Source organism: Gobius niger (assembly GCF_951799975.1).
Source record: "Gobius niger genome assembly, chromosome: 1".
NCBI lineage: Eukaryota > Metazoa > Chordata > Actinopteri > Gobiiformes > Gobiidae > Gobius > Gobius niger.
Window position 1 is genome coordinate 16,248,455 of NC_136852.1, and position 15,460 is coordinate 16,263,914.

At 42.4% G+C, this 15,460-nt stretch overlaps 1 protein-coding gene across 1 annotated transcript in view; it reads right to left on the bottom strand.

Moving 5' to 3' along the window:
- Positions 1-753: 753 nt before the first annotated feature.
- Positions 754-15,460, bottom strand: part of npas1 (neuronal PAS domain protein 1) — a 41,726-nt gene continuing 27,019 nt past the window's right edge. Inside the window, exons 6-12 of the mRNA XM_079556190.1 lie at positions 10,078-10,252; positions 9,269-9,384; positions 7,573-7,769; positions 7,255-7,361; positions 6,516-6,663; positions 4,909-5,021; positions 754-3,576 (exon numbers count right to left, since the gene is read on the bottom strand). Coding sequence (XP_079412316.1) covers positions 2,552-3,576; positions 4,909-5,021; positions 6,516-6,663; positions 7,255-7,361; positions 7,573-7,769; positions 9,269-9,384; positions 10,078-10,252 — 1,881 coding nt within the window. The 3' untranslated portion in view covers positions 754-2,551. The remainder of the gene's footprint in view (positions 3,577-4,908; positions 5,022-6,515; positions 6,664-7,254; positions 7,362-7,572; positions 7,770-9,268; positions 9,385-10,077; positions 10,253-15,460) is intronic.

Here is a 15,460-nt window from a genome sequence, read left to right on the forward strand (position 1 = left end):
GCACACTCACTTATACAGTACATACGCTGCTGCACGTACAATGGCATTTTCTCCCCAACAACTGCTCTTGTTTAGTATGCGCTTCCTTTGGTCTTGAGGAGGAATGATCCTCACTCTAATGAACTAGGGCCTGCCACTTGAATGTAAAACAGGATTTAACCCGTCTTCAATGTCAGAGCCCCTCCCTGGGGCTCCTTCAGACAACACACACAAACCAATGTACATACGCACACATACAGCCATAGTCCCACATAAGTGAGACACTCATATGCGCACGGCTTTCTTGTCTTTGGTTTGGAATCTATTCACACTTTGCTGAATCCAATACCCTTTAAACTTTCTCACTGATGGTCTCATCTGTTAAGCCCAGTATCTTTGATTAAGAGAATACTTGTGTTTATACTTGTGTTTAGTTCATATAGTGCAAAATACTTTATTGAACCAAATGTTTTTATTATGTCACATTTTTTGTGACTTGTAAATCCCAACAAATGTTACACAATGGGCAACTTTAATTTCATTATAGAGGGTATGCACATATTGCACACAATAGTCTAAACAGAAATACAACCTTCAACAGCAGCGAATCAAGTGGACTTTACACTCAATTTGCTGCTATTGCCGTGATGAAATGCTAACTATGCATATCCTCTATAATACCTGAACAAGGTAAATTACAGTATATCCATAGATCCATCAGAAACTTTATTAAGAAGAAACAGACGCCGTTCCTTGTGCTCCTCTACAGGAATATTTTATTGGTAACAACAGTATCACTGTTTTCTTTTTACATGTGTCCATTTTACTTGATGACAATATTCACAAAGATGGGGAGATAATGTTAGCTTCACAGTGATGGTTAGGAATTAGCTATTTAATTCAACAGAAACACACTCTGGCCGGCGTGCCAGCATAGACGCGGGCGCTCATAGACATGTCCCATTACACTCCCTCTGTACAGTCGGGGTGCGCACATATGCGCCTCTTAAGGAGGTGTGTAGTGCATCAGGTCATAACAATATATTTCTTGTTTTTTCTCTCTGTACAGACATCTGACAAACAGGTTTTCAGTAGACACCTCACAATGTCCAGTATTTTAAATGAACCTACAGCACAGTGGGATCATTTCTGTTTGAAAAACATAATCAAGGTTTTTCATTTAAAAGTGCCATTGAGTCACTACATAATGCATTAAATCAATACAAAAATCTTACTAAGATAATAGAAGTTCATTTTGAATGTAACATTTTTGTGGATGTGCATTTTACTTGGTTGCTGTAAAGTTAACAAAAACATTAAAAAGAATAAAAAGGAAAAAAAAAAACTAAATATTGTTTATATTATTTTCTGTCCACATTTGCATTCATTTCCAGGATACAGAAACGATCAGAAATTATTTTATCATCATTGCCAACAAAGTAGATTTTATTGACCTGCTGGTCCCTACATAATGACTGCACATGTTTATTTACTAGTTTATATATATATATATATATAAATGACCTCATCTCCTGAACTACTCGGTTATGTGGCCACATTATTTCTTTTTAAACAGGGTCATATCAAGTGTGTTAAGTTATGAAGTGCTTTTAGTTCATAACAGAACCAATTTTAGTAAGTGCTCAGAAAAAACACAGCTTTAAAATGATAAACATTGTCGAGAACAATTTTCCTCTTAAAAACACATGAGTGAGTAGTAAAAAGGTACTGGGTTAAATTGTGCATCCCGTAAAACAAAGTTATTTTAACTTGTCGACATTCTGTTTCATAAAGTGAAATTCAACAAAAGTAAAAAATAAAACATCAACAAGAATATGGCTTTCTTACACAAACACAATTGCAGGAGAATATACTGTAATTAATAATTACACAACAACAAAAAAATACTAACAATAAGAACAGTATTCTGTCAGCATTGCATTTCTTCCCATGGAATGTATGGGACCATGTTGTTTATCTGTAATCAAGTCCCACGCAGTGTGCTTTAGTTATGGCTGGTTAATGACTACATTTTATTGTTTCCTTTGTTTTTAATAATATTTTGAATATTTGTACAAAACAAGGACTATTTTTAATTTTTCTTTTAGTAAACATCATTGTGAAATCCTTACCTTGATCCCACAAGTTTAATACTGCAATCATAAAAACGTATAATTCAGTCATTAAGTCCTCCTTTCCAGAGACAAGAGTCCATTTGTGTTAATTGAGTTATTGAGGTGACAGTGACGTGAGCGAGGTGCGAGTTGAGGGTCTTCATGGTTTTTTTTCTATTTACATTATGGCTTCTCTGAGTGGAAGAGACACAGAATCAACATTAGTAATTATTGTTGCTTGAGGAGTCCAAGGGGACAATCAGTCAGAAGTTTTCTCTAAGAGTCAATGACAGTTGGATTCCCTGTGGTAGCCACTTGCCTGTCACTGCAGATTGTGGTTATTCAACTTATCTTCCAATTAGTAAAATCCTTTGAGGTTTGATGTCCGTTTACAGTCCGCAATGCCCTTTTTAAGGTCAGAACGATACAATTGTCTGTAGTATATTTAGCGCCGGGTCTCAGTCCTCCTCTGAGCCCGCAGCCCCCCTCAGTCCGTTCATACAGAAGGGCAGCCCAGAGGCGAAGGGGCTGTCGGATGGGGAGAATCCGCTGAAAGGTGGCAGCCCCGCGAGCCTCTGCAGATGGGGAAAGAAGGAGGGGGGCGGACCCTTGTGGTGGTCCGAGCGTAGCTGCAGCCCGTCGCCGTGCACTGTGCTGTGGTGGTGGGAAGGGGGCAGCTCGGGAGGGGCGTAGCGGATAGTGCTGGGTGCGTACAGACTCTGTGGACCCTGCGGACCCAGAGCCAAGGGGTGGAAGAGCACCCGCCCTGCTGCCGCTCCGCCCGCCGCTAGTCTCTGCAGCAGGTCAAAGTCCGGGCCCACAGCACTGCTGCGGCCGATCGAGCCCCTGTCCTCGCGGGGGGACGACATGGGCGGTGACAGCGTGGGGGACGGGGGAGCGAACAGACCCTTGGCGGGGGCCTCGCTGCTCGACGAGGAGTCCGGGGCGGGCGTGGCGGGGCTGTCACCGTTCAGGCTGCCCGAGGGGGTGTTGTGTGTGGGCTGGGAGGGGTGCGAGGCGGGGTGCGAGGAGGAGTTCCAGCGGGCGTTCAGACCCTCGTGTTCAGTCTTGATGCTGGGGCTTCCGGGCAGAGGCGCAGGAGTCACCACGCTCTTCAGCTGCTGGATGACCGCCCGGCCGTTGTGCGCCCGCCCCCCGGAGTCGCCGCCCCCTCGCCCCGCGCCCTCTCCCGCCCCCCTCTGTTTACCCCGGCCCTCCTCCTTGAGTCTGTCGTTGTCCCACTCCACCTCGTCGTCCTCGTCGCCCTCGCTCTCGCTGGCCAGGTCCGAGGAGGCAGAGACGCTCTCCTCAGCCTGACGGGCGTCTTCTAACCGCCGCCGGCTCTCGGGGGGCACTCCCTCTGGCTCGGACCTCAGCAGGCGCTTCCTCCTCTCCTCTGACGGGACAGTGGCGGCTGGGAACTTCTCTCTGGATTTTGTTTCTGCGTCTGTCTTCGCCACTGAGCCTTTCGCTGGTTGCGTACCTAAGAGAAAAGATACATTTGAGGTAAAAATCAGTCAAAGGCCTTGAATAACTATTAAAATCCTGTTTTTTGTCTGGATTATGACCTGATTTAGCCCTGACTTCGTCTTAAAACTTAAAGGGACACTGCGTAACATTTTGTTGCCAGCAATGTAAAATCACCATGACCAGCTTGACACAGGAAAATGCTATTTTTAGCTATTTTTTGGGTAATCAATTTCAATCTCGTATCTGGCTGCTTTTAGTTAACATCTCCATGGAGACGAGCTGGAGATGCCCCGCTCCCATTAAAGTTACAATCTGAGGAGAGGTGAGCCAATCACATCAATGACACAGGTTTGTTTGGTCATTTACAAGGAGTTTTTCAACAATTAAAATATCTCTGAAATAAAAGGTTTTATCTTATTCATTTCATTGCGTGAAATGTTACACGGTGTGGCTTTAATTTCAATCCCATGAGGACGACTTTTGTCAAAAGTCAGGCTATGTTTAACGTCTCAACCCCCAACATTTTCCCAAGTTCGGCTTTACCCAAATCCGAAAGGTTCTGGACAGGAGCCAGTGTTATGCCTCATTTGAAAGCTAAGACCTACAAAACTAATGTAACTTTTTCCTTCCATTGTTGGCTTGTTGTCGTCACTTTTTTCATTCTTTTTCCACATTTTTTCCCCCACATTTTTGCTGCACTTTTCTCGCTTTTTTGCTGCTCCCTTCGTCACTTTCTTGTCACCTTTTTGACGCTTTTTATTGCTCTTTTGTGGTGTTTTTTTGTTGTCATTTTTTTTATCTTGACGATCTTTTTTACCAAGAAGTTCTTGATATGAGTAATGCCAGACTGGAGAAAAAGTGCTTGATTCAGGCGGGGGTCAAGAGGTTAATGGTTTCAATCTACTTGAGTCCTCCTTTAAGCACACCTCAATAAGTACTTATTTTAGTTTGTAAGCAGCAAAAGGTGCGTCTTTTTCCACCAGAGCAGACTTGTGTATTGACATTTAAATTAATCTGAAAATTGCACCCATTCATTTGGGCTTATTTACCCTTAATTATTACAATACGCCGATATATTCAGAGTAAAATGGAAATAAACTGATTGTGAGTGTGATACACCTGCATGGGCCTATGAGAGTTGTGGATCAAAGCTTCCCCCCCTTTATTTAGCATGTGCTGGTTGTTATTTCATCCCTCTTAGATCAGGGTCAGTCCGGACATGGGCTCATTTCAATTCATTAAAGATCCCACTTGAAAAGCACTAATGTTTTGGGAGATGGTACTTGGTGTGAAAAGTTTCGGGGAATGGCTGTAATACATCATTATGGGCATTGGCTTTACTTACTTCGGGCCTGCGGGGAGCTGTCAGTGGGAGAGGAGCTAACGCGAAGCCGCTCAGCCCGAACGCTCTCTGGTAACTGCAGCAAATCAAGGGGCGTGTCCGGCAACTCTGTCCGACTGCAAAATAAAGAAGCGGGCCGCCTGAATGAATGATTAAATGCAGCGAGGAAAAAAAAAAAGAGAACTGTGCATATGCCCAAATTAACATGTAAAGCACTTAAAGCGTTTGCAAACTGGCCCTGCTCTGAGTTGAGTGAATACTTAAACGGAAACAACGTATAATCAGCCTAATAACAACCTCCAGAGAGCCAATCTGACTCATAGCCTTCGAACTTAAAAACGCTAAAAAAAACAAACAGCCTTTCACACAAAAAAACAACAACAACAGCATGATCGACAAACCCCGCCCCCACAGACATAAACAATAAAACACACACGCTCCACGCGCCACTCAGCAGCCCACCTATACGCCGCTAATCCCCGACAAGAAGGAGGCTGTGGGAGAAGTTAATGAGTTCTTGTAATTACGGCGCTAATTAACTAAAACACCATTCAAGCCCAAAATTCTGACATCCATTTGTAGTAATTATATAGCTTTAGTCCAATTAGCATTGAAATTCAAGCTGCTGCTTTATCCCACCAATGGCCTATTTTGTGCATGTGGGTTTAGTAGTTACCGGGAGACTAGAGATAAGTCACTGTCGGAGTGGAATTAAAACAACAGATCTGCTTGTGTGAAATGGGCTCTCACTGGTTCTGTAATGTGAATTAATAATAAAAACAACCGCACTTCTTCATCATCCTAATTTTAACCTCTTAATCCCCGCCTGAACCGAGCACATTTTCTCACATTTTGGCTCTACGCAAAACTAAAAGCATCATAATAGCGACGAAAATGAGGATGAAAAACACAAGAGTGACAAAAGAGCGATGAAAAAGCAACAAAAAAGCCACAAAGGAGCGACAAAAAAGCAACAAAGAAAAATATGAAAAAGTAAGGAAAAAACTAAGATACAAAAAACAAAGATACAATCAGTTTTGTACATCTTAGCTTTCTAATGAGGAGTGACACTGGCCTATAGGCTGAAAGCTACAGTTTTTTCCAAGCTGAACTGGAGAAAATGTGCTCGGTCAAAGCAGGGGACAAGAGGTTAAAGGGTGGTAAAAATAATGCCATGTTACACATTTCTATGGTCCTCAAACTGGGGTGAGGCTGCAACTTATGGTACTTCATCACGTCTTACTCAAGGCCATCTGCAATTCTAGACTTTATTCATTTTAATTATAGTCATTTGATTTATCCTTTCACAATCACCTAAGGTCAGACTTAGGCCTGTCATAAACCTGATACAGTCCTGATTTGAGCTTGATCTAGGCCTGGTGGTGCTTTAATATTCTTTATTGTTGTTTGACCGAAAGCAGTTGTAAAGTTAAACAAGACCGGAATGTAAAAGTTTTGGGAATGTGTCTTTTAAGTCAGACGGAGTGAACATCTCTCGGTAATCCCGCTCCATTTCATCATCTATCCCTTCAAAGGATCTCGGGTGCTCAGTATGGGGGCTGCATAGTTAAAAAAAAGCACGGCCGTCACTTTGATGATGCCGCACTGACCTGAGAACGACGTTGACCCAGATGACGTTGCGCTCGTGGGGGGCTTTGTGATTGATGGACACCGTGGCGGTCGACTGAATCCACAAGTAGCCCCCTCGCCTCTGCAGCCAGCGGTAGTAATTTGTGACCACCTGGCCTTTCCTCAGCACTGCGAGAGGAGACAAGAGAGTTCACAAAGACGTCAGCAGAGGGCGCCATTTCCAACAGAACGCATGGCACAACTTAACCTGGACGTACACAAATTAAAGGAAAGTTATAGCAAAATATTACAAAATGATGAATAGATAAGTGGTACTTTTAAGTAGATCGAGTAAAAAGCAGAAGAAAGTAATCGACAACAAATGTATTTTTGCCCAAATATTTTAAACCCAAATTAAGCGTCAGGAATGTACTACTGAGAAGCAAAAACTAAATTTATGAATAATACAATTCTCTCTAGTGTTACCCCTATTACAACAACAGATGCTTTAAGCCAGTGATGTTCAACCAAAAACAAGTTTGCGAGAACATTTCTAGAGTGTCTTTTAATAGCGCCAAAAATAACTGTTAGAAAGAGTTTTGATAGTTAGCCTTGTGACCAATGAATCAACAGAACATTGCTGGGAAAACCGCACCATTTTTAATAGTATATACTAAAACAAGGCCTGAAAATAATGCGCATAGGATGTTTTTGTGGGCTTGTTGTGATAGTAAGTTGAAGGTGAGTCCAACCACTGCGTTATCTGTTAATTTAACTTACAGTCCTCGTGGCTTTGTCGGAGGTTTTCAAGGTCTTCAACGTAGACAAAGTGGTAACACGTATGACCCACTACTTCTGCGGGAGTGAGATCCATATACTCCGAGATCCTGGAGGAAAAAAAGAGAAGGCAACAAAACACATTTGTTTACTAAACCGAAACAGATGTGTCCATACAAACCGCCACATGGCTGCGTGCACTGCCAACTGCTCATGAAAATACATGAAAATGAAATGCATTACTTGTGGCATTTAATAATAACTGCTATGAGGTATTTGGGATTTTGCTCACATTTCCCCGCCCCGGAAAAATAAACGTACCTGTTCTCGCAGTATGTGATCTGCAGGTCCATGTTGACTCGGAAGACGAACATGTGACTCTCCATGCGCACTTCGTTGAGCGTGGAGGGGGGGAGGGTGTGTGCCAGCGCCACCAAACCCAAGGGTCGCCTCACGGACCGCGACGAGCCCGGGACCAAAGACGGACGACAACGGATTCGACCAGTCACGTGGATTACCTTGGTCAACAGAACGTGGAGTTTGGAAAACAAAATATTAATAAATGACACATAAAGGGTTAGTGTAAACAGAAACATCAACAATTCCATTCACTCAACACTCATTTGGCTCCCGTCGCCATGGTGTTGCCAAGCTGTGACATCACCATTACACCCTCTATACCACTGGTCGGGATGGGTCGGGACCAGTGTTGGGGGTAACGTATTACAAAAGTAACAAGTTACAAAAATATATTACTTTTTCAGTAACTAAGGAATATAACATATTACTTGAACAAAATACGGGAATATGTTGGTCATTACATTTCAAGTAATTCGAATACAAGAGCATTTAAATGTATGAACAAAAAATGCCAAACTCCCCCCAATAAAAATGCAGCACCAAATCACTTTGGACATTGGTGTATAAGATCTGCAGTCTGTAGATAATGTCTTCAAAACAAAACATAAAGAGAATGGGTGAAAGCGACGGAAAAGGAAATCTCTGACTGTACTTTTGCTCGGTGGCAATATTACTATTTTCAGCTTATATTTTGCCAAAAGTAACTCAAAAGTAACTCAAAGTAGTGTAACAGCTACATTTTAAAAACAGTAATATGTATTACAAACATACAGTATTAAATTTTTAAAGCTGTAATCACAAATACAGAATATATTACAATTTTTAAGTTACTTGCCCAACACTGGTCTGGATAGGTCGGGACAACTTTCAGGGTTCAAGGGGCTTAACTTGTCTACACAATATAAATATGTAATGCTTGAATCAGCTGATCTCTGTGAGGAAACAGGGACTCACACAGATCTCACACATATCTTTAGAAACTAGAAGGTCTTGGCTTTCAAATGAGGTATCACACGGGCATATAGGCTGTAAGCTCTCCATTCATTAAGCTTTGAGATGTGGGTTTGCATAATACTCTAACCCCAAGTCTAGATGGCAGATAACAGGTTAAGAACCACTTGTGTATACAGTAAATTTTCAGTAACGGCCTGTTTTGTGTATGAACTTTGATTTAGGAACGTTTTTAAAAGTGTCTTATTATTTTGAGATAAGTATTGAACATGTTTACTTTACTCATTGATTGTTATGGCTCTCCTCCTATCCTTGTTCATTTCTGTGTTTTATTTAGTGTAACTGAATTTTATGCGATTCAATTTTAATACATCACAGAATGATGGAAAAAGCAATAATAAAAAGCGCATAAAACAAAACACAAATTTAGATTTTAAAGCCAAACAGACGGCTCAGGTCGAGCTGCTCAGGAGCAGTAAAGAGGCTGTTGTGTGCAGCGGTCCGGTGTGAAATAAGGTCATAGTCATAAAACACAGTGAAAACCGGCACCTCAAGAGGGCCGTTAAACACCGGCAGTGAAAACATGGCGACACAAATCTCATCATCACGTTACTGTGTGGGGGAACAAGCAGGTAAGTGACTGAGGAAATATGCACAATGACAAATACCTTAGATGAAGCCATTTCCAAAGCCCCCATATTTATACCTTGTATCCGGATGATTTCACGTGCAGGCCTCTTTTGGTCAGAGTGGATTTCATGCGAATGAAGAAACCGCGGTCAGGCGAGTCATCGGCCGAGTGAGAGTGAGGACTTGAAGGAGCTGTTGCAAAGTAAAAATGAATGTATGTAAATATCCAAAGATGTAGTCTGCTTTAATATGCTCCCTCTATCCTACAGTATGCAGCGTAGTCACGGGGGAGGAGGATCGTAACTGAAGTTTACTGCCAAACAAAATGCATATACATATTTGACCTTTGACCTCCCCACTTTTACGTAGTCTAAGATTTCTCCAACGTATAATTTAGTCTTCAGTTCTGACTAAACTCCTTAAAACTCCTTCTATTCAGATGACTCAACATATTGTTACTAAAAATACATTTATTTATTTATCTACCTATTGATACTGACTGGGCTACTCTATAAAATTTACTCATATCTATTATTTCAAAATGTCACAAATCTAATCTAGATCTAGTTGGATTTGACAACTTTTTAATATCAGCAAACAAAAGGATTCGAGCAGTGTTTCTCAAACATGTCACACCTCATACAATAATTGACTTTCCAATTACCATCAGGCCTAGGTTAAGATTAAATCAGGACTGAATCAGGTCTATAATAGATCAACATTTAAATCTAAACTGGGTGTAAGCCTAAACCAGAAAATCTATAATTTCTAAAGCATAAATGAATCTATCCCTGAATAAAATGAACAAGTGAAATTGTAGATGACCCAAGTGTCTCCTATGGCACCACAGTTAAAGGGAGAAGAACCCTTAGTGTGCCCTCGTACCAGGTTCAGGCGTGCCGGCGAGAGACGAGGCTGAGGCTGAGCTGGACGCGCTCTCGGGCCCGGTGAGGCAGCCGGCCTCCGCCCGCAGATGAGGCTTGATCCCCAGCCGCTCGGCCATCTCCACGTGGTCCGCCGGGTGGATGTAGTCGAACACACTGCTGCCAGTCAGCTCCACCTTGCGGCACAAACACACACACGCGCCCGGAAATACACACAGGGAAAAAAAAAAAATCAATACATGTTATGACAGAAAAATGAAAGCACCGCTCCGGGTTACAACTCAACAAGGACTGGGGAGGTTGTAAGACGCAGCCACATACATTTAAGTCCAGTCTCCAGGGCCAAGAAGTGACTGCGATATTACACAAATAAAACCAGGGCAGATAAAAATCAATTGTATTTGCTGATTAAAAACAGGTGAACTCCAAGTATCTCCAAAGGTCACATTACTATTCTTTCTGTTCCCTCCCTGCTCTTTTCATTCAGTTACTGTGGCAGCCTCTCCCAATAGGCATTAGAGGGGGGGTGGGGGGGGGGGGAGCGCAGCACCTCATACGGCTCTATATGATCCCATCATCATAATGCATCATAGTCACATCTCTAATCATTTAAAGGTAATAATAGTGCCGCTCTTGCATAGCATCCATAAAAGCGGCACAATCAGAGCAGGTGTGATTCCATCTGAAGTGGTACAGATGAGTGTGCGGGGCCCAAACCGGGGGAAGAGGAGAGGGGGGGGGGGGGGGTTTGCGCGGCGGCTTCCATTACATCAGTGAATGGCGGCGCCGGGGCCGTGCATGTGCGTGCCAATACTATTCCATCTGATAAAGCCGTGGTTGCAGCAGCCTCACACCCTTGTCTGTAGGACACGGCCATTTATTACCGGATTAGAGCCATTTACTGCGGGCTTTATGGGAGCTTCAGCAGGCCCCTCAAGGACATCACGGCGAGCGGGGGGGAAACAGGGAAGGTGGGAGCGGGCGGAGGAATCGGAGCCGCGAACGATGAGGGGCGCAGATAGAGAAAATCCCACTGACTGAGGGAGGATAAGTGATGGCAGCAGGTTTCTCAGGGCTGGAGATGTCCGGCGAATAACTTACGCCGCTTTAATTGGAGCCTCCCCAGTGGTCGAGCTGGTTCGGTTTGCCATTCAAAAATAAAGTTTAGATTTCTGGAAACTTTACAATGTCCGAAAATATGCTTTGTTTTCTGTAAATAGTACAAAAACATGTGTCTCTTAAGAACGGTGAGTTTAAATCATACACTGTCTAACCTTTTTTTACTCTACTTTTGAAGATTTTTATTATTCAAGGAGACTGAGAAATAGTTCATGACCGTATATCGACATCGCCACAACACATTAACTTCGCCATAACAAAATCATTGTGTTTAACGTCTTATTATTTTTTGATGTTATCTTTAAACCGGCCACTCCTTGGTGCAGCGACTGGGCCTGTAATTACTCTAGGTGCTGGCTCTCTCTTCAGCATTCCTTTTGATTCTGACATCAAAACTGTCTCATTCATTAATGCGCAGAAATGAAGCGTTTGCATTTACACATTCAGAGGCTGAAGTTTTGACAAGCAAATGGTCCGGGTTTGATTTCACTGAATAAATCTTGCTGTGGGCGTCTTTTGCTACTTATTACATCAAGAAACACGCTGTTTTTTTTTATCTTACAGTAGATGAGGCAAAAATGCTTGCAGGGTTATGAATACAAATTTGACTGAAGTGCACTCCCATGATTCTGATCTTCTGGACATCTAGAAAGAGGAGATCATCTGAACATTACACAGTTCTGTTATGATTGATCCTTTTGGAGTATTTGGGCAATACAACAATTATTCTTTTTGCTAAAAAATGACTAATAGTTCAAAGAAATTATTATTATCATTTTAATAATTAAGGACGGTGGTGCTCACTGTTTTCTGAACTGAAAAAGTGCCACAGAAAGAGTACAATAACCCCCTCTATGACTAAACTAGGGCTTAATCAGTTCTAAACCAATGCTTCCCAACACGAGCACTTGCAAAATTGACTTGAAAATTCAGACTATTTGATAATCTTTCCTATGACTTATTGAATCATTTTGGAAATAAATAAACAAGCAAATAAATACATACATAATGTATCCTAATAATAAACAAGAATTTTAGTTGTTTAGACTTTCTAATAAGAAACAGAAGCCAACCCCTGTTATTGGAAGCGAACTACAAAAAAAAAAGGAAACCACAGTGGTCTGAACATCACTTCAGTCGTTCTCAAAGGATTTAGACAAAGGAGACGAAAAACATGTGACAAAAAACAAAAGTCTGAAGCCGCCTGTCACAGTTAATGGACTTCTTCACTCATTAACTTCTTTATAACTTGTCCTTGATCCATGCTGTAATTGCCTGAACAGAAACATGTTTTTAATGCAATGTCACTGTCAGATCTGAGTGTTCCAAGGATGCCGTGCTAATAACAGCGTCTTTCTGAAATGTCCTTTAAATTTCATCTTTATCATATGTGGACAATTCACTTTCATTTGTTGGTAAATGCTCTGTCACATATTTCTATTGGATGAGTGGTCATGTTGTTTCCACCTATTTCAAAATAAGGTTGTAGTATCTAAAGAGATGAATGAATTAATATTTGATACACCATTCATTAACTAAGACTCTGATACAGTCTTTCCACGTATCCAGGGTGTTTACTATACTAATATTATAATAAAACGTCATAATACCTACTTTCTGTTTACCCAAATCCACGCGAAACATTTTATCTTCATTTGGAGCAGTTTTATTATATATCTGTAAGTATCCCGTGTTCTGTGAAACTTAAGTTTAATCCGGGCGAAATCACTCCATCACCTTAAAGAGGCGCGCGTTGGGAAAAAAATAATAAAAAAATGAGCGAGAGATGGTGGAGATGAGAAGAAGACGGAGCGACGGGGACGATGAGTCAGACATAAAAAACAGGTATAGGATGTGGCGCGCGGGGAGATCATTCAGATGGGCTATGTGACTAGACTGTCGGCTCCGGTGCCACTGTTTGTGTGAGGACTTGTCTGTCTGAAGGTATATGTGCACGTGCATGATGGGATGTATGGGGACGGGAGGGGAGGGGTTGTGGGGGGGTTCCAGGAGAAAAGGGGGGGAACAGGGGAAGCAGAGACATGATATAAATAATAGCAGGGGGCTTTAATATGTATGAGGCATCCGGGCAGTGGTCCACAACACAGTCTGTGAGCCCTCAGCCCCTCACTGACTGATGGGAGAGGAGAGGGAGAGGGGGGGGCGAAGCGAGGGGGCTGCATACTAACCATTCCCAGATCAATTCTGCCCTCCCTCAATCCACCATCCGTCCTCCCTTCTCTTTACCCCATTTATTCCCCTTTTTTGTCTTTTATTTCCCCGTGCAGTCGCGCCCCTTACCAACACTTACTTCCTCATCCATAGTGTCTGCCCCGCGAATGTAATTCCTCATATTCTCATGACACCTCCGCACAATGCCCCCCCATTTGATTCTGCGTGTGGCGTCCCCCCAGGTTTGTTCCCATCGAATAAAGCGGGAACTTAATGGATTATTTCGAGGTTTTAAATATTCTGCTGTTGTACAATTAGCGGTTAATGGGGAAATGGGTGAAATGAGAAAAGACAATAATGCATCGGGAAAAACTGCTTGAGAGTTAAAAAGCTTACAGTTTAATATAAATACAATAATAATACAATAATGAACGGGGGGAATTAAGCTGTTGGAGAATGCAGCGCACATGGAAAAGCACTTTATCTGCAAGTTGTTAGATCAAGTTCAGACTCATTAAGCCAAAAATCACCGCTTTACCCAGGGACATCCTGTAAGTGCAGTTTGTCATCATTCTTTCAAAAATAAAAATAAAAATCTGAAGGGTAAATAATAACTGTACAGCGGTGTGCACAACATTGAAAACATGGCTGTGGTCTCATTCGATGTCTCGGTGGAGCACAATACAAGAACTTCACTGGTTAATTTCTTACATCACTTGTTCTTTGTCTCGTGTCTCCATCAAAACAGGCAGGAGTCATACATATTCATGAAAAATAATTCATATGACCCTTGACCCCACCCATATAAAAATACGAATTGCTTTGACTTAATATTAACTAATTAATGCCCAGTCTGTGCCTCATTGATTTCTGCGACTGTATTTCCGTACACCTGTCTCTATGGAATAGAAAAGCAATGCTCGGGGGCACCGGGGAGCGAGCGTCCGACTGTGCCCTTGGTCAAGGTGCTTGACCTGAGCTAAGCCGGCTAAGCAGCCCCCTGTCAGGGGAGAGTGCGGGGGTCAGACGGGGAGGGGCAGTGCGTCCTCTAAAACAAACCACCAGTTACATCCCTGCATTTGTTTGCCTGTCCTTCCTCTTGTGCCTGCTCTCTTCCACCCTCGTCTCTTTGTTCTCCTGTTCATAGACATGCTTTTACCCTGCACTCTCTGCTCGCCTCTCCTGAGTCTGTCTTCTCGTCATAAACCTCCCCGTCCCACCTGCGCTCATCTCCTGCTGAAAGTAAACCTGCCATTGTATGTTCAAGGTTTGGCGCGTAATCTTCGATCATAAATAATTTCATTAGAATGCTGATGGCTTAGGCCTGTTTGAGTAGAAGTGATGGGTTAGGCCATCTGCTGGGCTGATAAGAACAGCTCTGTTTTATTAGCATCTCCAGCAAAGCCGCGGCTGTCTTGTTTACCTAGGCAATCCCAAGACGAATTTCGCTCCTACTGCACATTTAAACTCTATTTACACACTCGCGCGGCCCCCTCGTCTCTTTACCACTGTCTCTCTTTCTGCGGCCCATTTCGCTTCTCTTTTTTCTGGTAATTGTCTGTCTGCTTCTCTCTGTTCCACACAGTTTTGTTGTGACCACCTTTTACAAGTGGCTTTCTTCTTTCTCAAGTTCTCCCCCTGAACTTTACTTTCATTCAAGTGTTTGTTTGTCTGCATTTTGTGTCTTCAATCTTCTACTGTGCATGTCACCGGAAACGCAGATTCATTTCTATAGTCGAATATGGTCTTGTCACTTACAACAACGAACAGCACACTGATCATTTAAACATGTTCAATGACACCTTATTTTAGATCCCTTGTTCAGTGCATTAAATCATGCACTTCTTAAGGTCATATTTTAACATTACACATGCATATTTTACATTTTCAATCAGAAAGTTAGGAGTGTATGTTAAAGGCTGTTGTGCAGTTTGCAGACAGATTTACTATGGCACATGAGAGGAAATGATGCTCAGGGTTTGGCGTAATGATTGGGAGATATAAAAGCAGATCTGTGTCAGCTGTGATACAGGCTCTGCTGTAAAAACTACTACCTCTGCCGCTCTAAGCCCCGGCTTTACTTTCAATCTAAG